Source organism: Myotis lucifugus, unplaced genomic scaffold (genome assembly GCF_000147115.1).
Source record: "Myotis lucifugus unplaced genomic scaffold, Myoluc2.0 scaffold_8, whole genome shotgun sequence".
NCBI classification, from domain to species: domain Eukaryota; kingdom Metazoa; phylum Chordata; class Mammalia; order Chiroptera; family Vespertilionidae; genus Myotis; species Myotis lucifugus.
This window is the reverse complement of record NW_005871056.1, coordinates 9,778,189-9,805,390: the sequence shown is the minus strand read 5'-3', so window position 1 is coordinate 9,805,390 and position 27,202 is coordinate 9,778,189. Positions and strand designations below refer to the sequence as shown.

Genomic DNA, 27,202 nt, shown 5'->3' with positions numbered 1-27,202 from the left:
CTGTCCTCGGTTGCTCTCTTTACTTAACACATCCCAGGTGATCACCCAGACAGAAAGCAGCTCCAAAAACTACTGCTTAATGGATTAAGCTGAGCATGACGGAGTGGCTGAGCAAGGATAACTATAGTGATACCTAATGCTTCCACCCTTCCGCAGGGCACTCCCACTTCAACTCACTGGAACGATCTCAAGGCCCCAGAAGGGGGCACAGGCCAGCTCCCTTCTCTCCTTGCCTCTTCCCTCACTTCTAAGGCTCCTCAAATAGCACCGTTTCTGGAGCAGGACTCTGTGCCATGCCCTTTATATCCCCTTTCTCCTTTGCTTCTCGAAGTGTCCCCATTTTACAGATGGGGGAACTGAGGCACAGAGGGATAACCAACTTACCCAGGGTCACTCAGGTGGACAGTGACAGACAACTTCCAACCCAGCATCCTGCCTCTAATGCCTACCCTCACAACCAGCCCCAGCTGCAAGAAGCAGCACAGCCAGCACCAGCGAGAGCCCTCCTGGGAGGAGACCTGAAGGGCAGGAGTATATTGACCTTTCGGGGGACTAAACAAAGGCAGACAGGAACAGGCAAAACCCCCCTGAATTAACTGCCATGTGCCAGCTGGCCAGTTGGGCACAGTGAGGTCAGGTGAGTAGGAGAGGTCCCAACCGGCCAGAGGAGGGAGGAGCGGCCAGATCTTGGTTCTTTGGGATGGACCTGGGAGGATGGGGATGGTGAGGAGAGGCAGGCTTCTGCCTAGAGCAGGAAGGGACTGCTCTGGGCATGGCAGAGGGCTGGCACTGGCAGAGCCCCGCTGTGTGCCAGGCACTGTGCTGGGCATTTGGCATGAACCATTTCAGGAGACTCAGCACAAAGGGAGAAGGTTGGGGAGGGGGAGGAGTCCAGTCGGCTGAGTGGATGGTACAGGGGAACAGGGAAAGGAGTTTGGACTAGTTGGAGGTGACTAAGGAATGACCAGTTCACTGTTTAAGCCTTTGGCTGCACCTCCATCCCAGTGAGTCAAACCAACAGGGAAGCCCAGCTAACCCTGGTTAGAGGCCCTAGAGAACCTAGGCCAAGCCAGGACCCACCCAACCACCTCCCTGAGCTGAAGGGGTTTCTTCTTGCACATTTAGGCTGGGCAGGGCCAGGATTGGCTGTCCCATCACCTGGCTGTCCCCCTGAGATGAGCTCTGGGCTGGCTAGGGAGGGACATGGAGCCAGGGCCTGTGGGAACCACTGTTGGCCTGAGCATCCCAGAGCCAGGTGAGAAGAGAGGGGAGACTGGCCTGAGGAGGGGGAGACCGGCCTGAGGAGGGTACAGCTGTCAGAACAGTGGGTCTCAACCAGGGGTGATCTCTACCCACCCCCCCACCCCCCGGGGCATTTCACACTGTCTGGAGGCATCTTTGTGGGAGGTGCCACTGGGATCTAGCTAGGGATGCTGCTAAACATCCCCCAATACAACCCCCGCCCCAACAAAGAATGATGTGGCCCAAGATGGCAACAGTGCCAAGGTTGACACCCCGATGCAGAGTAAGGCGGGTAAGGGGCTAAACTCCAGGCCACTCCCTCGGATGAAGTGACCCTGCCCTCAAGAGGAGGCATCCTTTCCTAATGCAGCCTGATGCATGTGGAGACTAAATGGTGTGTGGTGGGGGAGGCGGTTGGGAGGGAGCCACTGTCAGGAAAAGAGAATGTATCTGCTGTCACCTAGGCTATGATTTGTGCAAAAAGCAATTTCAAAGAGATATTTAGTCTTTAATAGAGGGTCAAAAAGTCAGCTCACATGATGATGTCACCTCCTTGTTGGCAAAGAGAGAGGCTTGGAAGCACTGTGCCAAGCACTCCAGGTGGGAAATGAGGTGTGATCAAAGATCTTCATTGTAAAGGATGAGAAACAACATAAATGCCCATGGATGGGGACAAGCTGGATACAGTGGACTCTCCTGCAGAAGAAGGAGGACACTGTATGTACAGATATGGAAATGTCTCCAGAATATCTAAAGCAGAATATAAAAAAGGGTGTAGAACTCTGGTGTGCTGTGCTGCCATTAGGTGACAGGGGAGGAATAAGACCAGCAGTGAATTAATAATTGCTTACATTTGCATAAAGCAGTGGATCTCAAACTTGTGCATCGGAACCTCCCAGAGGGCCTTTTTAGCTACACTTCAAACAACACCAACCTTCCTTTTAGGGGGGGAAGGGGGGCCGGGAGGGAATGTGGAGAGTGGTCCACTTTTCTCTCCCAGAGTAGAACTGCCCAGCTTTCCCGACCCTGACCGTGCGCCCACCGGCCTGGCCACCGGCGCAGCGCTTTAGACAAAGGCCTATAAAGTGGCCTCTTTCCTTAATGGCTCCAGCAACCCAGAGAGAGAGACTGTTTCCCAACCGTCAATGGCCGCCCAATGTGAGACGTTCGTGGTTTTTGAAGGAATCCTGCAGGAACCGAAGAGTTGGGGCCAATGAAGCAACATGCCCCCCGCCCGCGCCCCCATTTCTTCCCCCATAGATGAGCGAACTGAAGGTCTGATGGAAGGTGGCCGCGGGCCAGGGACAAACCTAGCCCTCCAACCTCCCGCCCCCGCCCCCGCCCCCGCTAAGGAAGGAGGAGCGACGGCTACAATGGATCCTCCCGCGGGCTTTGTGCGAGCTTGGAATCCAGCTGTCACCGCCCCACTTGAGGGCGCACATTTCCGGGCTGCCCACCGGCCGGGTCGCTTCGGTAGCCGCTGCCCCGGCAGAGCCAAGAGCCGCCCCCGCCCGCTCCGCGGCCGTCCGGCCCCAATCGCCTCCCGAAATGCCCGTCGACTTCACCGGGTACTGGAAGATGCTGGCCAACGAGAATTTCGAGGAGTACCTGCGCGCGCTCGGTAAGCCACTGCTCGCCGAGCTTGGCCCGGGCGCCCCGCGAGCCCCTCCGAGGCGCTCCTCCCCAGAGCCTGCGCGGAAGGGCGGCCGCCGGGCCCTGGGGTGGCCAGCAGGCTTGAACTGGAGGGTGGAGGTTGTCAGGGTTCATTGGTGGTAAATATCTGAGAGTTGGCCCTAGACGTGGCTAATTTTACTAGGAATGCTGGGCTTGGTTTCCTAGTTGTTGTTTTTTAAGGGTTAGCATAAGGGCGGAAAACTTTGTTGCAAAGAACAAAATAAAGAAAAAGGCACAAATTGGCTGCGCACGGAGTGCTAGCGAGAGGGAACCCCAGCTGTTCTCCCGGGGAGCGGGCTCCCGGGCCCCTCTGCCTTAGGAGCAGTTCTCTGAGTTTTCCGGCCCACTCTCTGCCCCTCTCTGCCCGGCCCCCTGCAGATGTCAATGTGGCCTTGCGCAAAATCGCCAACTTGCTGAAGCCAGACAAAGAGATCGTGCAGGACGGCGACCATATGATCATCCGCACGCTGAGCACTTTTAGAAACTACATCATGGACTTCCAGGTTGGGAAGGAGTTTGAGGAGGATCTGACGGGCATAGATGACCGCAAGTGCATGGTGAGGCTGTACTACACCTGGCATCTCCTGGGGGGGGGGGGGGAGGCTGACCAACCGCTGGGCTCATTCATTTGAGAGGGGAGCAAGGGCCCTTGTACTCTTAGGGACCAGGGATCTTGGCCTGGTGCCCCAAGCAGGCAGCACCCCTCATCCAGCATCCTCCTCCGTGCAAACCGGATGGTTATAGTTATAAAAATTTCAGCTTCTTTAGTTTCTTCTGTGTCCCGACATGTGCTTTCTACACTTAACTCCGCCTAATCCTCCCAACAACCTTTGAGGGAGGTATGAGTACACCCATTTAACAGATGAGAAAACTGTCTCAAAGAGATGAAGTAACATGCCTGGAGCAGCACCGTGAGGGAGGGGTGGGCTGGAATTCCAGGCATGTCTGTTGACTGTTCTCTGGCTGCACTCTGGGTGGTGGAGGAAGGAGAGAGAGCAGGAAGGGAGGAAATAAAGAAGAAACACAGGAAACCCTCTTGAAGTGTAAACTTCCCATATGACCGAGCATGAAGCCACTCTAGGAAGCAGGGGCCACTGTGATCCCTGCCAGAAGCCTTCTGACCTGCCCCTTTCTGTCCCCAAACTGGGATTTGGCTCCTGACCATCCATCCCCGTCCCCACCTGTCTTCCGCTCGGCACTGCAGAACTTCCTTTGAACCTTGCAGCCAACACCTAATGGAAAGGTCAGCTCCTCTGCAGCTCCAGCCAGAGGCTGCAGCAATGGGGGAGGAGGTGGAGACCCGCCCCCAAGGGTGGGAAGCTAGTGACCGGGAGACCCCAATTAGTGCTGCCACAGCAAACTCCGGAAGGGCAGCCCCAGGCCTCCATCAACATTCTCTGGTCACTGGGAGGTCAGGGTACTCGGGTCTCCCTTTCACAGTCTTGGGTCCAGAGCTGGTTTCTGCTTACCGATGGGGCCCTCCCTCTTGTCCTCCCCGCCCCCTTCCGTTATTACAGGGGTCTGCTGTTTTCCCTGCACTGCGCACAGCCCAGTGAGGGAGGGGTTAGTCCCCCATATTATGCAATAGCAGGCTCCCCAGGAGAAGGGACTGGCGAGAGATGGGATCTGAACCCTAGGTCTTTGGACTTTGAAGCCCACGCTCCAGCTCTCGGCCAGGTTCCTCTCTGCTGGTAGCCTGGGCAGAAACCAGACGGCTGAGACTCCTTAGGACAGTGGTTGAGGAGTGCTGGTGTCCCAGGCCTGGAGGACTCTCCTCTGTTGTTGATTCATCTGAAGGCAGTCAGGAGTGAGTGTGAGCCTGCTGTTTGGAATGATAGCGAAGAGGGGGTAGCTGCCCCGGAGTGTCCTTGGAGAGGCCAGTAGTGGGAGAAAACACTATTGTGTCTGTAAAGACCCAAGGCCTCTTAATCTCAGAGGCTCTGTGGGGAAGGTCTGCCATGGTGAGGTGGGGGCCCTGCCCTGCCTTTCAGACCTCTGCCCATGATCCGCCCCCTGGCCCGCTGCGTGGAATTGCACTGTAAGAACAGTCGTCCCCAGCTCACTCCTGGGGAACTCACCGAGCACAAAAAACATCTGTTTATTTTGGGTCACCCACAACCTCTGGAATGTGTTGGCTTGAACCTGGCTAATTATCTTTGCTCTTATTCCCTCCATGAATGCGGAAAACATTCATTGATCACCCAGGAATACTAGGTAATACTCAAGGGCTTACTATGTACCTGGTACTGTTCACATTTTATTTTAATTCAGTCTTCACAACATTTTACAGATAAGAAGACCGAGGCAGGGCTTGTTGTGTGGTCTCTGGGAAGCAAAGTAAATGGCAGAGGGAGGATTTGAATTTGGTCCGTCAGCACCAGAGTGCCTGCCCTTAAGCATTGCACTGTACCCGCCGCTTTCCTGACGTGCTAGTAGTCACTGCTCCAGGGGCCGGGACACAGCCCAGCACGCACAATCCCTGGTGTGCGGGAACTCATAGTCTTTGTGGCGGAGACACACAGTTTATACACTGTGAGATCAGTGGTGACAAAGGGAAGCACGCAGAGGAGGGATCCAGAGCGTTCTGGAGAGGGGCACTTCTGTACTTGATTATAAAAGAAGAGGAGGAAGGGAGGGTTTTGGACACAAGGGAAGGGACACATGCCACCTTCTTTTCTTAACCCAGCAGTAGGACAGTGGTAGGTGAGCAGATCAGGGAGCCCAGCGGCTGGGCAAACCGGATGACATCGGGCAAGATTCATGGTCCCTTCTGCTGTCCCAGGACTCACTAGATGGCCACTCTTTACTTTGCTGTTGCCCTTTGGGGAGGGAAGGCCCCTCTGCCCAGGCCTGCCCTTGGCCCCCGCCTCGCCTTTCTCTCCTGACTGCCCAGCTGGGTGGCGGGCCATAGTGAAGAGCGTGCTGTGGGAGGGTTAGAACCGAATTACAGGAACTGCCAGCCTGAGGTTTGTGAATGGAGGGGAGCTGCATGCCAAGATGCCATGCTGGCTGCAGTCTCTGGGCCCTCAGGGGCCTGAGCAAGGTGGTGGCCCCTTCTGCTCCACACGCTCTGCACCCACTAGCCAGTCCAGCAGCTGGGAGGAAGCCAGTTTGTTCTCAACATCAGGTGGCTTCATTCTAACGTGTTCTTCCCAGCACATTACAAAGGTGTCATTTCTCACCTGGGATCATTCATTCAGGTGTGTTCATTCCTCTCTCAGTCCTACCAGTATTTCAAGGTGCTGGCTCTGTCTTTGCAGCCCTTTGTTACTGAGATGAATCATATGAGAGTCCTGGTTAGTGGGGGAGACAGGCCACAGCAGCCAGTCATACTGTGATGTGTGCCATGGAGGGAGGAGAGGCAGAGAAGTACCTCCTCCTGGCTCTGGGAGGTCAGGAGAAGTTCCCAAGGAAGTGGAGTCTAAGCTGTGGCTTGAAGGATAGACAGGAAGTCACCAGGCAAACAGGAAGAGGATGAGAGGAAGGCCAAGGCCAAGAGAGCAGCACTTGGTAAGTGCTATTTCGGACCTATCCCACACCAGGCCCTGGACTCAGTGTGGGGTCACAGAGGTAGCACAGCCTCCTGGAGCCCCCAGGCCAGTGGAGGAGACAGATGCATCTTCAGGCCATTGCAGCCCAGTGTTGAGATGGAAGCACAGTGGGCTGAGGAGCATAGAACTGGGGTTTGGGGGGCAGTGGTCATGGAAGGCTCCCTGGAGGAGGTCACAACTGAGTGAGGCCTTGAAGGACAAGTAAGAATTAGGGCTGACTTGGAGAAAGGATAAAGCATTCCAGGCGGAGGGAACCATATGCACAAAGGCCCAGAGGTCAGAAAAGGCCTGGTTGGGAGGAGGTTTCAGGTGAGAGAGGTGCAGTCTGGAAGACTTCAGTGTGGCTGGCATGCAAAATGTGGCCAAAGGAGAGGAGAGTGATGAGGACTTAAGGAGCCCACAGCCTCAGGGAGCCCTTGCTGAGAGAGAGTGGTCAGCTTGCTGAGAGAGGAGTGGTCAGCCAGCTGGGAGAGGTATGGTCAGCCTGCTGGGAGAGGAGTCGTAAGCCTGCTGGAGGGGTATGGTCAGGCTGCTGGGAAAGTAGTGGTCAGGCTGCTGGGAAAGGCGTGGTCAGCCTGCTGGAGAGGCGTGGCCAGCCTGCTGGAAGAGGCGTGGTCAGCCTGCTGGAAGAGGCATGGTCAGCCTGCTGGAAGAGGCATGGTCAGCCTGCTGGGAGAGGAGTGGTTAGACTGCTGGGAGAGGCGTGGCCATCCTGCTGGAGAGGCGTGGCCATCCTGCTGGAAGAGGCGTGGTCAGGCTGCTGGGAGAGGCGTGGCCATCCTGCTGGAGAGGCGTGGTCAGCCTGCTGGGAGAGGCGTGGTCAGCCTGCTGGGAGAGGCGTGGTCAGCCTGCTGGGAGAGGTCAGGCTGACATTCCTCTCCGAGGTTCCCTGGCTCAGAGATCTCTGACCCTGCCTCTCTTCCATGAGAACAAGATAATTTTCCTAGCCAGAGGGTGGAATCTGGCCTGCAGATATGTTTTGTTTGGCCTGTGCAATGTTTGAAAAATTTCAAAGCCAGTTGCCAATTATTGCCAAAGATTGTAATATTTCATAGAAAAAAAATCCATATTTCTAGCTGTTCTCACCAAAAAAAAAAAAAAAATCAAGATGCTAAAAACACTGGGTGCCTGATTATGTCTGTGCCATGTGGCTCCCTGAGACACTGTCACAGCTGCCCCCTTAGATGGAACAGTCTCCAGTTTATGAAGTCCGCTCACCCCACCCTGTTCCCTGAACTCAAGGATCAGCTGGCCCATCCTCATCGCCGTGCCTTGGGTTCCTGAGCAGCTCGCTAAGCGATGGCTCCCTAAGGGCAAGCCAGCAGCAGCAGCAGCAGCATCACAAGAATGTTAGAAACAGGTTCTCCGGCCACGCCCCTGGCCTGCGAATCAGAACCTGCAATCCGGGTTTCATTGTGCCCACCAGGTGGTTCTGATGCAGCTAAAGCTTTTGATCCACTGCGTTGGAGTAAAGAAACACCTCTGTGCCTGCACCTCTCTAAACCAGGTGTAGGGAGCCATGTGCCGCTGGCCGGTTTCATCCATCATCTGACCCCTGTAGATATTGCCATCCATGCCCAGAATCACAGACATGGCTCACGGTCTCTCCCTAGGCTGAGGCATGCAGGGATTCAGATCCGTGTAGCCAGAGTCACTCACAACGTTTTCAGTCTGTTCTGTTCAGCTCTGACACGCCCCACAAGCAGCAGAGGCTGTCATTTTGGTGGAAATGTATAGACGAGACCCAGGTTTTCTCCCCTGCCTCCTGCACGCCTTTACCCATCCAGACGAAATCTCCAGCCCAGTTTGAAACCATTATCATTTATTGAATCGAGCAATTGTAGGCTGTAGCAGGGTGGGGGACCTTGAAAAAGGAAGGTGCTCCTCAACTTCAAATAGTGTCCCCCACTCTGGGCCAGGGAACCCCTGGGAATGAAGGATGGCGGGGTTCTTTGTTCCCAGCCCCCCCAGCACGAGCACCTGGTTCCCAGGAACCACAGCCAGCCTGCTCTGCGTGCTGGTGGCAGAAGGGCCGTTTGTCATCCCACCATGGACACCGGTTCAGGTTTTCCCTGGAGGGGGTGGCTTTGTTCACGCAGGAGCCTGGCGCCTGTTCCTTTAGCTGAGGCCTCGCCTTCATATTCAGCTCTGAACTCAGGATGACCCCTTCCACAGAGCCTGCCTTCCACTTCCAGCCTCCGCCCCTCTGCAATCCTTTGTTTTGATTGTAAAAGGGAAAAAATTCAAATAGCAGAGTAGAGAGTCAGTCGACTGAAATGGAAAGGACCCCTTCCCTCTCTTGGCCTGATTCCCACTCCCAGAGGTTATTCCTGTTAATGTTTCTGGTGGATCTGTCTGGAAATCTTCCTCCATCTATTAATCAGTTAATTAGTCAATATCTCTAAAGCCAAAAAGGAAGGAAGAAAGGCCCACTTCAAATATTGGTGGTGTTTTTTTAATTGGTGAGAGAGAAACATTGATTTGTTGTTCCACTTATTTATGTGCTCATTGCTTGATTCTTGTATGTGCTCTGACCGGTGATTGAACTGACAACCTTGGTTGTATCAAGAAAATGCTCTAGCCCAGTGGTCACCAACCTTTCGGACCTCACAGACCACCAGTGGTCCACGGACCACCAGTTGGCGACCGCTGCTCTAGCCAACTGAGCTACTGGCCAGTGCTGTATATTGGTTTTTCACTCAATGATATTTCCTAGGCATCTTTCTATATTAGCACTTACAGATTTTCTGAATTCTGTCCCTTTTAACCATCTATGTTTCCTTCCCTTCCCTCCCTGACTTTCTTGCTTCCATCTGTCCATCATCCATTCATCCATCCATCTACTTATATGTGGTATACACGAAATCCACCAAACTGCTGTTAACACTTGGGTATAAACTGTTGCCAGCTTTCTGATCCTCTTCTTGACTCATTAAAGCAGCGGTTCTTAACCTGTGGGTCGCGACCCCTTTGGGGGTCAAATGACCCTTTCACAGGGGTCGCCTAAGACCATCCGAAAACACATATATAATTACATATTGTTTTTGTGATTGATCACTATGCTTTAATTATGTTCAATTTGTAACAATGAAAATACATCCTGCATATCAGATATTTACATTACGATTCATAACAGTAGCAACATTACAGTTATGAAGTAGCAACGAAAAATTTTATGGTTGGGAGTCATCACAACATGAGGAACTGTATTAAAGGGTTGCAGCATTAGGAAGGTTGAGAACCACTGCTTTAATGATTAAAGAGATTTTTTTAGTTCTTATTTTTTAAAAACACAATGCCAATGGCAGAAGTAACTCCCTGGGCTGCAGAGCTGAGAATGCCGTCGGATTTGGCAGCCCGTGGGAGCCTCCTCTGCCCAGATCAGGCCCCCAGCATTCGGCTGGGGCCTTTCCCGGGTGGGAACACGGAGTTTCTTTCATTCTTAGCTGAAGTTCTCCGACCTTTGAAATCGTGTCAGCAGCATGCTTTTGAGGATTACTAAAGGGAGAATTAAAGCAACCCAAATAAAATTCACAAAGTAGCTTTCAAAAATCCCACTGGTTTGTTAGGTTTTGTTTTTCGTTAGGCTGCAACAAAGGAAAATAGCATGTACTCAGTTCTTACTAAGTGCCATGCCCGTACCAAATGATTTTAGCAATTTTCCTCTTTTGGTCCTCACAACTGCTATTCTGAAAGTATCATTATACCCACTTTACAGATGAGAATCTGAGGCTGACAGGTTAAGAACCAGCTGGTGGCCGAGGAGGGATTCTGACTAGATTGTCTCTGTTACAAAGCCTCCCATGGAGCTCTGCTGAGGGCTGTCACTTACTGTGAGCCCCATCACAACCTGGAGGTAGCCAGTATTGACAAGGCGTGACGATGTGGAGAAGAGTGACCTTAAAGGATTCACACAATGCCTCTGTTTTTACATCTGCAAAATGGGCATCATGACTGCTGCTTACAAGACACTTTCTGAGGACCATAGAGATAGTTCAGGGGACTGTGCCTTGTGAAGCCACAGTGCTGTGTGCAACAAAGGGCCAGAGCCCTCTGTTGCCCTAGACCAGGGGTGGGCAAACTTTTTGACTCGAGGGCCACAATGGGTTCTTAAACTGGACCGGAGGGCCGGAACAAAAGCATGGATGGAGTGTTTGTGTGAACTAATATAAATTCAAAGTAAACATCATTACATAAAAGGGTACGGTTTTTGTTTTTTTTTTTCATTTCCCCCATGGAAGTCTCTGGAAACCAACCCCTCCAGCCCAGGTCCTATTGCAGACATTTCACATGTGATTGGGATTTATTCATATTTGACTTGTAGCTGATGGGAATCTCAGAGAGCAAGGACCATGCCTGGTTCACAATAGCTTCCTCCCTGGGAAGCATTTTTGTTATTTTTGTTGCTGTCTCTGTTATATAAATTGAGTTGTGCTAGAGCGCGTGCGCGCATACACACACACACACACACACACACACACACACACACCCTTGTCCTCCAAAGGGGAACCCCAGGTCCCTGTCCTGCTGCCTGAAATGCCTCCATCAGAGCACATTAATTTTGGTTAACTATCAAAAGACTTCTTTCTGTGTTCCTTTAATATGTAAATACCTCAGAGTGCTAGCTAGCTGCCTCTAATACAGTGGTTCTCAACCTTCCTAATGCCGCGACCTTTTAATACAGTTCCTCATGTTGTGGTGACCCCCAACCATAAAATTATTTTCATTGCTACTTCATAACTGTAATTTTGCTACTGTTATGAATCGTCATGTAAATATCTGATATGCAGGATGTATTTTCATTGTTACAAATTGAACATAATTAAAGCATAGTGATTAATCACAAAAACAATATGTAATTATATATGTTTTCTGATGGTCTTAGGCGACCCCTGTGAAAGGGTCGTTCGACCCCCAAAGGAGTTGCGACCCACAGGTTGAGAACCGCTGCTGTAATACCTGGGTGTCAATGCATCTCCTTCCTGCCTGCCTTCCCCCTTCTTTCCTGGCTGAGGATCCTAGGTCAGATGGGAGCACTCTGGGGAAGAACTGTATAAAGAAGATGGGCCTAAGGCAGGGGGTAAGGGTGCAGGGGAGCCCAGGCTGCAGCACCCACCTTTGTCAGCCTTGCAACAGACTGGCTCCGCCCTCAGAAAACAGGGGAGAAATCCCAGCTTACAATGTGCAATGAGTCAGAAGAATCACCTTAGAGATCCTCCTTATGGGATTAGAGTCCAGGAAAATCATTCAAAAGAAAAAAACAAACTATTGGTAGGAAGGTTTCTGTAGCTGTGTGGTAATAATCCTCAATGACCCACCCCATGTGAGGGCTCCTACTCCGTGGCAGGCCCTGCCTCCAGCGATCCTAGAGGGGATGCTGCTCTCCCATTTCACAGACAGACCTGAGGGGCCTGCCCCCATCACACTACTGGTGTCTCGCCTTCAGATCTCGGAGACTCCTGCTTTGTGTGGTTTACAGAACAGGCTGCCTCCTGCTGGTGTTTCTAGGTGCCAGGTGACCACAGTGGTTAGAGTGACTGGCGTTTTAATTCCATAGAGCACCGCGTAGCCATGTAAATGATCCCCGTGAAGATAAATGAAAAGCGTTTATGGGCAATCAGTCAACAAGTTCCACAGATTCTGCAGCTTAGCGTCTCTCTCCCCGTTCCCCATCCCCACAGTTCTGCCGACCTCTTGCCTGTAGTAATGATAGCAACATCTCTTGTGCTTACTGTGTGCCAGGCTGTGTTCCGTAGATTGTTTTATTTAATGACTGCATTGGTCCCCCTCCCACTGCCTTCAACACTGCAGCCCAACCTTCCCATTCTAAAAAGGGAATCTGATCATGCTACTCGAAGCTCAATACCGCCAGAGGCTCCCCAGGGCTGACAGGCAAGGCCAGGCCACACCTGCCTCTTTAGCCCCATTCCCTACCTCACACCATATACTTTGTCCCCCCTCACCCTTTGCAGGTGCCTTCACTTGCCATCCCCTTTTTGCATTTCTCTGCTCACTTCCCTGGGATAAGGCCCCCACCTCCTCCTCCAGGAAGATAAGTTCTCATTGGTCAAGACCAGCCCAGGCTTAACTGCTCCATCAGTCTTGTCCTGACTCTCCATCCTCATTCTTGCCTTCTCCTCACTGCTTCTCTCTGTGACACCTCTTAATGCATCTGAGATTCCAGACAGTGGGGCCTACTCCTTTGTATCCCCAGTGCCTAGCACAAGGGGCTCCAATGTGTTTGTCAAATGAGTGTTAAGTACAAATAGCAGGCCCTCAAACAATATAACTGGTAGCCATCGATCCTATCACTGCAAGATCCACTTGCCATTTAATAATAGCTAAAGCGTGTCCATATTTCCCACGTGCTAGGAATTCTAAGCACTTTCCACGCATTCATTCTTTAATCCTCACAATTCTCTGATGAAAATGCCAGAATTCTTCCTGTGTTATCCATGGAGAAAATGAAAGGCAGAACAGGTGTCTTGTCTGAGATCAGGTAGCTGGCAGAGCAGGGCTTGGCTCCTGCTGGTCTGATTCTAGATTGTCACTAGAGAGAGATGACATCGTTGTTATGCTAAGGGGGTCAAAGCTCTGGATTAATCCCTCTGTGAAGCTCTTGAAATCTGAAATGCGGTGTCCCTCTGCTAAGCGGTCGTGTCAGGGAATGGACTCGTCGGGTGCAGAGGAGTGACGTCTGGTTTACCATCCCCGATAGTGGAGGCTACTTTGCAGGCCAACAACCCATCTTCAAGGGCTGAGGGCAGCTGCTCCTGGCCCTCCTTCAAGCCCTTGCTTGTCCACAGCCCAGCTCCCTCTGAGATAGTCTGGCTGATTTGTAACCAGTTTAGCTCTGGAGCCAGACTGTCATCTTGGGAATCTCATCTCTGCCACTTATAACCTACTGCCCTTAAGCAAGTTACTTCGCCTCTCTGTGCCTCTACTTGCCTGTGAAGTGGGGATAATTATACAGTGAGGGATACCTACTCCCTGGGGAGGAGTAGATGCAGGAAAGCCTGCACGCAACTGCTCTAGTAATATGAGTTATTAATTCTCGCACCTTGTAAACCATGTCCATCAAAAGACAAATTCTGGGGCCTGTAACGTGTGAAGGGACACCTAGCTGTCCAGAGAAAAGCTAACAGGGTCCCATGAGCGGAGGTAGGCCCACAGACACAGGCTGGGCAAGGGCAGAGGGGAACCACTGCTTACCAAGTATTGTATGTGCCCGGCACTGAAACTGGTCCTTGCAGCCCCTTGTTTCACTTCCTCCTATGGCTCCGTTCCGTGGCAAACCCATTTTGCAGATGAAGAAATGGAGGCTCCAATGTGGAGTAAATGGCTCGAGGTCACCCCGCTAGAAGGAGGTGGGCATGGGTTGGAGCTCAGGCCTGCCTCTGTCCTGCCCAAGGCTTTCATTGGGTCTCTCCTGAGTGCCCAGCTCCGGCAGGAGAACTGCTGTCTGGTGGCTGGGCCAGACCCAGGCCCACAGCCTGCAGTAGGTGCTATTTCCTGGTGACGGCATCCATGGCAGCACGATAGTCCTGTGGGCACAGGGGGCAGCGCATGTTCAGAGTTGGGCAGAAGGGGGTTACACCATGGCTGATGCTCTCGCTGGCTGTGTGGCCCTGCATGATGACCAAGTGCTCCGGGCCTGAGAAAGTCAGGGCCCTGTCACACCAGGGGCTAACCCCATTTTATAAGGCTGACCTAAGGAAGAATGAACAGCCACATTGCCTGGGCTATCTTGTCTTTAAAAATGGGTGTTCATGGCCTGAAAAATAACTAGAGTATCCCTATTCATTCAGCAATGGTGATGTGCCTTTTCTCTGCCAGAGATTCTAAGGTGGGAGCTGACATCCTTCTGGGACATAAAGGATCCAGACCCATGACCTGCTCCCTCTTCCCCGGTTACCGAGCCAGCATCTCTTATCTTCTGGGAGCTGTTTGTTTCTGTTCTCCTTGAAAGATTAAAAAAAATAGAGGCGGACTCTGCCTTTCAGAGCCCCTCTGAGCCTTTTTGGCAGGACGGCGTCCCCTTATGCCCCTCCCACTTCGGATGGACCCGATAATCCTTGCAGTGGCAGAGTAGCAGAGCCGGCTCTGCCTGCCCGAGAGGCAAACATCTGGATTCTCCATTGCACCAGGCTTGGCTGGTGGAGCCACAGAGATGTGAGGCTGAGGAAGAAGAGAGGCCGTGAGTGGTCTCCCCAGTAAATTCAGGGGTGGGAGTGCAGGCTCAGGCTCCATGGGAGGGTTATGCCAAGAGAGTCCAGCCAGGCAATGCCCCTCATGTCGCCCCTGCACAGCCTGCATCTGTCCAGGCTGTGCCCTCTGTCTGGGAGTCTCTTGGGCTCCTTTTTCAATTTTTACTTTATAACCCAGACTTTATGAAGTTTTTGGTGTCAATTCCAGCATGACCTCCAATATTACCTCTTCCAGGAACCCTTCCCTGCTGAACCTCTGTCCCCACATCAGAGGCTGATGAGGAGGCTTCCCCCTCGCATAGCTACATGCCGGCACCTGCCTTTAACCAGCACTTCCCGTTCTGCTGGAATCCTCTGTCTGCTTGTCTTCTTTTCCAGTAGTGTATGACCTGCCTCTATTTCCTGCACCTGATGCTGGTGTGCAGGCGTGGAACCCACAATGACTGAATGTTGTTTCCTTGCACAGAACCGCGCTGCAAAAGCCTGCTGCTCATTCAAGGGTCAGATCAGGGCACGGCAGAACACAGTAGCCAAGAGTGCTACTAGAGGGCAATCTCATCTGCCCACTTCCTGGGTGCATGACCTGGAAGCCTCAGTCTCCACATCTGTAACATGGGGAGAAGCATAACTGCTCCAGGTGGTTTAAGAAATCAACTTGCTGCGACCCATGTTCTGTTTAATGTCCTGCCCGGCACGTAGTGAGTGTCCAGTGTGTGTTGTTAGGATGATGATGGTGACAGTGATCCCCTTCCACCAGGAAGCCTTCCCAGCATCCCAACATGTACACGTCTGCCTTCCCTGCAGGCTGAGCCCAGCCTCAGGGCCACCCTCAGTGCTGGTCCCCTAGGACAGCGTGCAGTTCCACAGGAGCCCTGCGACCATCTCCAGCCCCATTGCCCTCCTCCCCACCCAGAGCCGTGGACCATGGGGCCTCGGGATCTCTGACAGTTTTTTGTTTAAGATTGATTCTGGTTACTTTCTTACATGTTTAAGGAGGTTTGAAAAATAACATGTCAGAAGAGTCTTAACATTTTTTGGTGTTTTTTTGTTGTTGTTTGGTTTTTATTTTTTTGAGCGGAGACAACAGAGTCTTAACATTTTATCATTGTGTTTGTCCTGAGAATTAGTTATCATTTGCTATAAGCTTCTTTGTGGTATTGGAATTGCATTCTTCATGCCCACAAAGGCCTTTTTGTGGCTTCATTGGTTTGTAGTAGTTGCTTTTAACAGCGTTTATGTCCCTAATTACTTGTTCACATTTTAAGGCCTTATTAATTTAGTTTTAATCTGCTTTTAGAGCGAATTGGCTTTCCCTTCCCATGTGCTGATTTTAGATAATTGCCAGCCCCCTAGGAGTGGATCAGAGGAAGTGGAGCCAGCCCAGCCACTCAGCAGCAGCCTGGCCTCACGGCAGCGAGTGCACTCCTCAGCCAGAGAGAAGTGGGTTTCAGTGATGGCTGGACTCCTAACCCCGAGGTGGCTTGGGCTGGTGACTTAACTAAGCTGCGTTTTTATCTACAACCACAGAAAACAAGATCCACTCCCAGCCTCTGGGAGGTCCATAAGCAGGGGGCCTCCTGGAGCTGGGCGGGTGAGAGTGAAGGGATGAGTGATTGATCGTCCCCCTGCCCTGCTCACCGGAGTGGGAGTTTGGACATGTGGGAACTGTAACGAATGTCACAAATTCTTGGCGGCCAACTTGAATCCCACTAGTTGTGGTTCAGGCCAGGTCACTACCAAAGATGAATCCATTTAATGGGAATGGCCTGTCACTGCTAGTACAGGTCACTTGCACGGGGCCAGGAGGCTCAAGACTTCCCTGGGACATCCTTCCTCGGGCCGCCTGCACGAGTCAGGTTTTCTGTCACTGTCCCCGTGCAGCTGTGCCAGCGGGGCTTGCTAAGTGGTCAGGGGAGCTAGACAATGGCTTTTAAGGTGACAGTCCCTTGTCAGAGTGATGCAAAGCTGTCTGCATTCATCTGTTGGTGCATGTCTTTTTGGGAAAGCTGCTGACAAGGCCAAAGTATTGGAGGTTATTCATTTTTAATAGAAAAGTTAGACTGCCTTTGCAACCAGCTGCTCTGGGCTCCAGCCCATTGGCAGACTTTTAGGTGGACTATGCGATGAGAATTACTGTTGAAAGGGGAGCTGAGTGTAGCCATACTTCCCGCCCCCCCACCTTGTCCTTGGATTTGTTTGCCCATGTTTTGTACCATGTCCACCTCAGCCCCCAGAGCAAACATGTCAAACAAACACAAGCCATAACACGGAGCCAAATAAGCAAGGGTTTGAAGTTTATGTGGGGCCCACAAAGTCGAAAAAAGGCCAAATAAGCAAGGTTTGAGTTTATGTGGCCACAAAAAACGAAAGCTTCAATTTTCATAGAAACTTACGTGGATTATTTCGATAGAGACGTGCTGAATACAAAGGGCTGAAATAAATGAGTAATCATTAACATCAAATAATAGAACATTTTAATAAAAATGAATATTTTTTTCTTGAACATTACCTTACCAGACACTGAATAACTGCACAAATTCATAAGCATTACGCAAATAAACCTGTTTTTCTTGTTCTCCGAAAGCGAAATATTTCCTGTTGTGCACACCAACAAGTCAGTCGGCTGCTAAAATATTCGCTGCTAGTATTAGTGGAGAGAAATGGTGCACCTGTGCATAAGGCGCATAAGGGAAACAAATGCAACACGATTATAGTAATCAGTCAATTAACGAACATTGTAGTTCATTATTAATAATTATGTATAACAGGATATTGTAAAATTAAGTTATGAAATTTTTATTAAAACATTTCTTACATACGTTAAATTGGCTGGGCTGCAAAAATATTCGTTGTGGGCCACATGCGGCCCGCAGGCCGAGAGCTTGACATGCTTGCCCCAGAGCATCTGCCACTTGAGAAGCATCAGGAACATCCTTTTGGCTGAAATTTCCCCCATGAGACCCTGATTAAATGGACTCTGCAGGGTGAGGGTCCAAACTAAACTGAATGAGATCTGGGGTTCCCAGGACAAGCTGAGCCCCTGCCCCAGACCTCACTGCTCCAGGTCTAGCAAAGGTGGCTGGCTGCCTCCTGCAGAGGCGACCACAGAATGGCCTCTTCTTGGGTCCCGGGAAGGTGGTTATCAGAAGATCTCTTTTGTGTCATAAGGGAACAAGGGACCATTGTTTGTTACCCATTTCCCTTGCAACATTGCCTTTTTCCTTCTTTCCTCTCCATAGTTTGTAGGTGATCATCTCCTCCCTGGCTCCCCCCCCCCCCCTTTTCTGTTCTTAGGATAAATCCTATTCTCGGGGCAAGGGTAGTTTATTACCCCCAGGACACAAAGCTTAAAAGGAAACTCCCTCCCCACCGCAAGTGACTGTGGGTAGAGCAGGAGAACTAAGTCACGCTTTGGGAGTCATCACAGCTCTCTGTGGGGAGGCTCCAAACAGATCTTCTGCCTAAACAAAGACTCATTCAATTTTACAGCAAGCGGACATAGCCGTGCTCCTTGGCGCCCAGCTCAGCAGGCGGCACGGCCTCCTGTTGGAGCCACATCTCTGGGAAGGGAAGGAGCTTCTGAAACATTTAGTCGTGATAAATAGCACACCTATTGGTCTTCACGAAAGACTTTAGTTATTGTCCAACTTCAAGCAAATCCCATTCATATCTGAGCTCTGCCTCATATGCCAGCCCTAATTTTTAAAAAAAACAGAAATATATATGTGTGTATCAATAGAAAATCACACTAGACAGAAGTCTAGAGGTTACAGTAATTATCTCTGAAGAAGCAAGATCCCACACATTCTTTGCATGTCTATGTTCTTTTTAGAGCATTTCTTGTGTTTTCCAGTACAGAAGGTATGAATATGCTCATTGACGCCCCTGTTTCCGGTAGAGGCAGAAGTATGTATATCGTAGCCGAGACCCAGTGAGTCTCTCTTGGCCTCTGATGAGTCTGGAGCCCTCAGTATGCAGAGTAGACTGGATTAGCACGCGAAGAGTAGCTGTTAGGTATTCTTAGGAGCTCCTTGAAGTCCAGAGCTGCCTGCTTTCTCAGTCCCCTCTCCCCTTCACAGGCCGGGGATGGACAAGGCGGCCAGTGAATGGGCATCTTGTCTTGTGACTTGAGGTCATTAATGGTCATGACCCATGTCAACCCTCATCAGACATGAACTTCATTATGTTCTGACTTGGAGGTGGGATCTTCTCTCAGGCTTGGGGCTGGCCATGTGCCCCGAGTGAGCTCTGCAGGGGAAGAGCCGCCCCCACCCCAAGTCCTCCTGTGCCCCATCACCTCCAGGGGACATGCTCCAGGGGCAGAAGTCTGATTTATTCCTGTGCAAACAAAGGTGGGGGAACAGCTGGCTCCACCTTGTGCATGTGTCTCCTTGTGGCGTCATCCCAACAGCAGAGGGCAGTAGTGATCAGCAAGCCCAGGAAAGAGATGGGTTACCAGCCAGGAGCAGGTGGTCCTCCTATAGCGAGTGGCCACACTCACCCCACACCCATTCCCAGACTTCTCCTTCTCTCCTGAATGCTTATCAGGCTGTTGGTGAGTGTCCTGACTCAGCGGAGCCAGGGCAGGAGCACAAGAACCCTAGAACCTTACCTCTGTAAGGCGGGGCCTCTGACCCCCTGGCATGACAGATGGAACACTGGGGCCCAGAGAAGGGACTTGCTCAGAGTCACACAGGGAACCAGGGGCAGAGGAGTTCTAACTGCTTTAGTGAGGAAGCAGGCCCCGTGTGGAAGGGCTGTTCAGCGGGAGGCGGGTGGCTACAGGTAGGAGAGATGCCCACTGCACCTGTGCACAGGCCCCAGCCTAGACCACGAGCTCCTGGATTGTCTCACCTCTAAATTCCAACACTCTGAGCCCCGTATTTCTGGGCGGGCCCTTTGCCGCTCCAGTAAGACCGTGATGTCTCCCATGGGCACAGGCTGGGCCTCTTGCGATCTGTCTTCCCTTCCGCACACCCAGCGCCTGGCAGGGCACCCAGAGAAGATGTGAGGGCTCAAGGTGGTGGGTGCGGATGAGTAGCGAGCACCGACAGGACAGGGGACCTCCTTCTCTCTCCCCACCATCCCGAGGAGCTTCCTGAGCACGACTGTGCTGTCTCGTCTCTGGGCCTTCGTCTCATGGTGGTCTCTCAACAGCCTGCTCCCCACTCTCCCTTCCTCTGCTTCAGCTCCATTCTTCTGTCACTCAAGGCTCAGCCCTGGTGCCTCCCCCTCCCAGAGGCTCACCTTCCCTGGCTCTCATCTGGATTCCCGCCGCCTTGGTCTGTAACTGGTGACCCTGGGCCACTAGGGAAGCTGTGAAGGTCGGTGGGGAGGAGGACTTCAGGGCCCCGCAGGTCTGTGTTCCAACCTGGCACTACCACTGACCATCTGGATGAACTTGGCAAGTCTCTGAGCCGGATCTGTAAAACGGAGATGCTAATCCATGTTCCACATGGACAGTCAGGAGGATCTAGAGACGCACAGGGAGTGCCTGCAGGAGCTGCCACTCCTACCTGTAGTTGGCATTTGTATCTGGGTTGTTCTCCGGAAGATGAACAGCTCTTTGAGGGCAGGGGTGTGGTCTTATTGGTGTCCCAAGTGAATGAATGAGTGAGTGAATTCTGGGGATGAGCAGAGAAGTCTGTGAAGTCTGCTTTTCACCAGCAAGATGCAGGACAGCCGCCCTCACCGCCCCCCCATCCCCCCCCCCCCCCTCCACACACACACCCAGTGTGCACTCAGCCCTGGGAAGCCCCTCCTCCCTTCCAGCCCCATTCTCAGCTGCCCCACCTCAATGACATTTCTCTCCTAATTACCCTTTTAAATGAAATTTGTTAAGGTTGATGTAATTTTTAAACTGATTTGCATATTTTAATTTAATTTAATTTGTTGTTGTTGTTAATCCTTACCCAAGGTTATTTTTCCATTGGTTTTTAGAGAGAGTGGAAGGGAGGGGGAGAGACAGAGAGAGAGAAACATCAATGTGAGAGAGACACATCAATCTGTTGCCTCCTGCACACGCCCAGACCGGGAGCCAGGGATCAAGTCTGCAACTGAGGTACCTGCCCTTGACTGGAAATCAAACCCAAGACCCCTTAGTCCTCAGGCCAGTGCTCTATCCACTGAGCCAGACTGGCTAGGGCTGATATGTATATTTTCATAAGAGCACGTGATGGACGGGGAGTATTAAAGAGCACGCGATGGACAGGGAGTATTAGGCTGCAAACTTTCTGTGAAATTGACTGAATGATCAATTGGGGCTGCCCTTCCTCCAGCCCTTGGGGGAGGGGGGCGGGGGGGCTAGCTCAAGACTGACATAAACTGGTTTTTTGCTTGGCAGACCACGGTGAGCTGGGATGGGGACAAGCTCCAGTGTGTGCAGAAGGGTGAGAAGGAAGGACGCGGCTGGACCCAGTGGATCGAGGGTGACGAGCTGCACCTGGTAGGTTCCTGGGGCGAGGGTGGGACCGGTCCTGCTGTGGTTCCTATTTTCAAGATGAGGGCATAGAGACTCACACCCAAGTCACACAGCTAGAAAGTGGCAGAACTAAATTTACTCCCAAGTAATGTCTCTTTTCACCATGCCAACGGTGGCAGGCAAGCACCCAGGACAGTTCTCTAAGCAAAACATGATCTCAACAATCCAGGTCGGGGAGGCGAAGCCTTTCTCAGCTCAGCTGTGGCCCCACTCACCCTGCCCTCCAGCCTGGGACCTCTGGTCAAAGCCACTTCTGCTCCATGTGTTGCCTGAAACAAGCACCCACAAATCCAGAGAAGGGACCTTAGCATCCAGAGGGCTAAACATTTCCTCGGAGAGGAGACCTCTCATCACTTCTGTGCCCTTGGACTTCCCCAACCATCTTCCTTCTAAGAAAGGAGTCTGGTCCGGGTGACCTGGGTTCTAGTCCTGACTCACTGGGTGCCTTTGAGTAGTACCTTCCTTCCTTCAGCCTCATCTGCAAAATGCCCTCCTACCACATAGGGGTTCTGCAAAGATCAGGCCTGCAAGAGCTTTGGGATGTGTACGGGCGAAGAGACATGAGGGCAGTATTTTCGAAGGCGGCTTAGGACGATACAGAGAGCCAGGCTGCAGTGCATCTCCTCCCTGGGCCTTGAGCATCTCCTCCCTGGGCCTTCCTTCCTCAGCTGCACGAGAGAGGGTAGCTGTGATCTCCCCAGGCCTTTCAGCTCAATAGTTCTGTGGCTCCGTGACAGAGGGTGCAAACTGGGGGCACAGGCCTCTTTTATTTGGCCATCAATGGGCTTCAAACTTCTTCAGCCAACAATTTAACAGGAAATGTCACATGAATATTTTGATTTCTAGCCTTCAAACGAAAAACAAAAAACAAACCCTTGGAAGGGGTGGCAACACTGTGCTGCCATTCCTCCTGGCAGCAATCAGCAGGGCTGCCTGCAGGCAGGGCAGGGCTTTCTTGGCCATGTTTTAGTACTACCTGGGAGTGTTTAATAATAGCAACTTCCGTACCCCACCCACTGAGGTGCTGATAGAACTGGCCTAGCCTGGGCCCAGGCATTTTTCAAGCTCCCCAGCTAACTCCAGCATGCCAGTGAAGCTTGGAAGCAGCATGCTAGTTTGCCACCCGAGTCTGTGGCAACTTATTGAGCCCTTTGAGGGGTCGAGTCTTGTATCTGAACCTGATTTCTTCCAAGGCTGGGCACAGACTCTGTCCTGGGTTTAGGCCTGAGATTTGTAGAGTCTTTTGGCCCATTAGGGAGGCAGTGGGAGCATCAGAGGGTCGGTCTTGTTGGTCAGCTCTGAGCCACATCAGTTTCCCAACCAGCTCTCTTCACAGGCTGTAGCCACATCTGCGCTGATCCAGTTCAACCAACTCTCCAAGGAATTGGTTAGTTCAAACCAACTCTTGGGAAGAACAGCAGCCACTGAGTATTTCCTAAGTTGCTGGCCCTAGAAGTACTGACCCCTCGTGTGGCCTTCGTCTGGCCAATGACAAGCATCTGTTTCTGTTTCAGGAGATGAGAGTGGAGGGTGTGGTCTGCAAGCAAGTGTTCAAGAAGGTGCACTGAAGCCAGGGCAGACCTCGGTCTCGGGGAGTGAGTGGCATGGGCATGCGGGCGGGGGTCCCCCCCCCCCCAGCTCTGCACAGCATGGGGCAGAAACGTCCAGCCACCTCCAGGTATCGGTTAGCAGTCTGTCTCTTGGCCTTGTCCCTTTCCCTTTTCTTAGAACAAAACCATCCCAATAAAAGTGCTCTCTGCTCAAGACATCTCTCTGGAGAAGCTTCGAAGCCCCTCTGTGCTCTGTTTCTCTGGGGCTTCGGAAGTCAGCTTCCTCTGGTGCCACCCCCGCCAGAAGGGGGGGACTTCCGCCGCAGCCTGAAGATTTAGTCGTGATGGTGCACCTGTGTGATCTTTCCTCAGGGCCCTGGCTGGGGGCTGACATCTGTGTGCCTCCACACACCGGGTCCACTCAGGGCCACAGTGCAGTGGGTGCCACAGAAGCCGGAGGAGGTGCTCTCCCCGTGGGGACTTAGAGCCTGTGAAGGGGACCCCACCAGCAGAGATCTCTAACTCTGTGTGCACAGGAGATGCTCTAAAATTACTTGTGGATGAAATGGAACTGGGTTGCAGTTGGGAAACAGCTAGAATGAGGTGAGCCTTAACCAGAGGCAATTACCTATTTGATTGGATTTCAAAGGTGTCATGAACCCACCCAAAACCATCCCCACCTCACCTATGGGCTGATGTAAAGCCTTCCTTTTCACTATTTTATATATATATATATATATACTATATACACACACACACATATATATACATATATATAAAATTTTTATTGAATTTATTGGGGTGACATTGGTTAATAAAATTATATAGGTTCCAGATGTATAGTTCAATAGTACATCATCTGTATATGGTATTGTGTGTTCACCACCCAAAGGCAAGTCTCCTTCCATCACCATCTATCCCACCTTTACCCTCTACTACATCCCCCGACCCCTTCACTGTTGTAGAAGAGACATAACTCGCAAATTCCCCTGGAAGAGGGAAAGCAACTCATGTTCACACTAAAGTGCAACGATGGCTTGCTGTGCCTTTGTATAAAGAAACACAGGGAAACAAGTGTGGGTGAGGAGGTGGGAGACCCTGGGTGGGGGAAACCCCGGGGAAAGGGGAGACTTACATGGAGGACCCCCTCAATATCAAGTCTGTCCAGGCTGTGCACTGCCCCCTTGGAACCAGTACTGGGTTAGGAGTCAGATGAGCTGAGTTCGAATCCCAACACATCCACTTCCAGGGCAACACCACACCCCTCTGGACCTCACTTCTCCAGTCAGCAAACCGCCATAATGATCCACCTCCCGGCCGAGCACTAGACCAGTGTCCCTCAGACCTGGCTAAGCATTAGAAGCACCTGGGGAGTCTTCAGAACTCCCTAGTCCAGGCCACGCCCCAGAACAATTACATCAGAATGTGTCAAGGTGGGACCCGGGCATCTTTTGTTGTTGTTCAGCTCCCAGGTAATTCTCATAGGCCACTGGAGTTGAGAATCGCTGCCCTAAACTAACGTTTTTAACCTGAGGCTGATCCAGCCTCCGTCCAGGGGCATTTGGCGATGTCTAGAGACATTTCATTTATAACTTGGATGGGGCCTCTACTGGCATTCCAGGCCTCTGCCCACTAGATGCCAGTAGTGCTCCCACCCAAGCTGCTAAGCAGAGGCAGGGATACTCCCGAACATCCTGCAATGCCCAGACAGCCCCCAACAGCAAGGAATTGCCCAGCCCATATGTCACCAGCGGTAAGGTTGAGAAACCCTGCTCTAGACAAACGGAAGAAATATTTAATGTTTTTCATTATTAAGGTCGTTTCCCTAGCGGAGACCAAGGAAATGAATACTCAGAATTGCCCGAGATTTGGGAGGCCCCTTTGCCTTTAGGGCGCTGGTCTCTGTCCCTGCGCATAGAGAACTCAAAGGCAAAGACTCCTGTAACAACCATCCATTCATTCATCCATTCATTCATCCCACAATGGTTAATGAAGACCTATTAGGTGCCAGGCACTGAGCTAGTGCCTCACCTGTTGGGCATTCAGGAGTTCCCACCCCATCCCAGGTATTGAGAACCCCATTAGACCACCTCAGTACCTCCCTCAACGGTCAGCGGTGTGACCCTGTTAGTGAGCATGTGCACCCCATGTCGGAGTCTTGGCTCCGTCCGTGGGGGCCTCTGGCCCCAATGGGAGACTCAGCCCGCCTCTGATTGAATGGCTTGAATAGCAGGACCTGTTGTATGGGCAGTGGGGGCCACAGGAGGTTTTTGAGCAGGAGGGTGGCATCATCAGCCTTTCCGCAAAACGAATCTGGCAGCTGTTCTCTCGGCGGTAAGAAGAAAAAATGGCAAAGAATACAGTTGGAGCTTAGCACAGGGCAGTCCCATTTAATTCAAAATTTGCTTCCTATGAGGCTAATCTTCCCAAAGAAGGATATGTAAAGTGGGAGGGATGTTTGTTATTGTGCCTAAATCTATAGCCACGGAGCCAGGCCTCTGGCTTAAAGCGGCTTTCCGACTGCTCAGCAGCGTCTCCAGTATTTTGCAGGGGGCTTGCTCCTGAACGTGGCAGCAGCATGTACCAGCTGGTTCAGCCTTCTTTGTGGCATTTTGGCACCTCTCACCTCCGGTCACAAGCTATTGATGTCAGCTCCATTCCTGGAACACTCCTGCAGGCTCCACCACTTAACTGTCACTGGGATGCCATTGTTACCGGATATAAAAAAGATTTTCAATTATAACATCAGTGCCTGAGAACAGAACCGGGCACTAGCCGTGGACTCACTGAATGTCCAAAGCGTGGCAGCATCCCGTGGTGCCCACAGCACTGACCGGCTGGCCCGGTGCCCCAGGCTGTGGGCACAGCGTCACTGTATCTGCAATTCCCTGGGCCTGCCAACTTGGAAAGGTTTGTGGACTTTATTTTTTTTAACTGAAGAGTTACAGTATTTCAAAATGTACTCCAAACAAAGGCTTATTAATATGTTTACATCACATAACTTCAAATTTTCAAAACCTAGGACCGCCATGTGCAGCAACTCAGGCAGGAAGTGCCAAGACTGAGTCTCGGGCGGTGGCCAGCCCCCTGAGCATTGGTGGGTGGCTAAGCGTCCAAGTTCTGGAGCTACATAGCCTGCGTTCGCATCCCAACTCTGCTCCTTCCTGGCTGTGAGGTTAAGGCAAGTCATGCATCCCCCGTGCCTCAGTTTACTCATCTGTAAATCGGGCCTAACAATTCCTCACAGACTTTGTGAGAATTAAATGAATCTAATACATGTAAGCAATTTAGAATAGATATACAGTACATTTTATCTGCAAAGAGATTTGGACAATGGCAGGCATATAACAAGCCTATTTACCTGTGAGTTTAAAAACAAACAAAAATAAAAACAGCACAGAGGTGAGAGGCACCTCAGGGGTGGGATCAACCTGACTTCATGGTGTGGGTGACAGAAGAGGAGGAGGAGTTGAAGCTCAAGGACAGCAGGAAGCGTCTAACAGAAATGAGGAGGGCTGGCTTGGCCAGGGCAGGAGGCCCCCAGTGGCCTCCGTGGCAGAGGGAGGGGCTGGAGCAGGGCCTCTCTGACCGCCCAGTGTAGAGTCTCTGCCACCCTGGCCACCCACACACGGGACACTGATTGGGACCCTGGAGCCTGGGGCCCGACACAGTGACCCTCCATTCCAGGGCTGGTAGGAGGATGGACTTCGGACCCTAAATCCCCAAGGCCCCATCAACGTCATTCTCTGGGCAACCTCCAAAACCCTCCGACAAGGAAACCCTGACAAGGCAAACCCCAAGCACCTCTCTGGAAGCCCTAATGTATAACCTCTGTCTCAGTTCATTAGGACCCCAGGCTGCCCCTTTCAGGTGCAAATTAAACAGCTCAAAGCTGCCCTGCAGTTACAGTCAGTCTGCTTAATTCTCCTCATGTTCCCTGTCCACACCCACACTGACAGCATCTCCTCAGATCCCCCCTGCAGACCTGGGTCTTTCCCACCCTGAGTTCCCAGGGGCTTCACCAGCTCAGCCCCAGCCCCAGCCCCACAGCCCACTCTGTTGTTAGGTTAGGTGGCTCAGGAGGCGGCGAAGGAAATAAAGAGTTGATCAGAAAAGGAAGGAAGGAAGGAAAGTTTATTCTGCGTCCCCGGGAGACCCACGTACCCCCAGGGACAGGGCATGTGGATTCATGCCAGCACGGAGGGGGGCGCTTTTTTAATACTGTGGTTGGGTGAGGGGCGGGGACATGAGCTGAGGTATTCAGCTGAGGAAGTTTCAGCTGCAGGGGGTCAGCAAGGTATTCAGGAATGAGTCGGTATCTGTGTGGGGGTCGTGGAGAAGCCAGTATCTGTGTCTGGCATGCTGATCTTAGAAATGCCAGGGGGAGTCCATTATCTCGTCACATGTCTGCATGTATCCGATCCTGGGCTCTCTCCGACCTAACAGGTGTAGGGCAGGGTCTGCACAGGTGGTGGGAACCTGCGAATCCCCCAGGTC

General features: G+C 51.8%; 1 protein-coding gene across 1 annotated transcript in view; it reads left to right on the top strand.

The window, feature by feature from the left end:
- The window catches only part of LOC102442729, a 118,235-nt gene extending 95,310 nt beyond the window's left edge, over nucleotides 1–22,925 (top strand). Inside the window, 5 exon segments of the mRNA XM_006083757.3 lie at nucleotides 2,503–2,759; nucleotides 2,761–2,863; nucleotides 3,295–3,473; nucleotides 21,018–21,119; nucleotides 22,670–22,925. Coding sequence (XP_006083819.3) covers nucleotides 2,503–2,759; nucleotides 2,761–2,863; nucleotides 3,295–3,473; nucleotides 21,018–21,119; nucleotides 22,670–22,723 — 695 coding nt within the window. The 3' untranslated portion in view covers nucleotides 22,724–22,925.
- The last annotated feature ends 4,277 nt before the right edge of the window (nucleotides 22,926–27,202 follow it).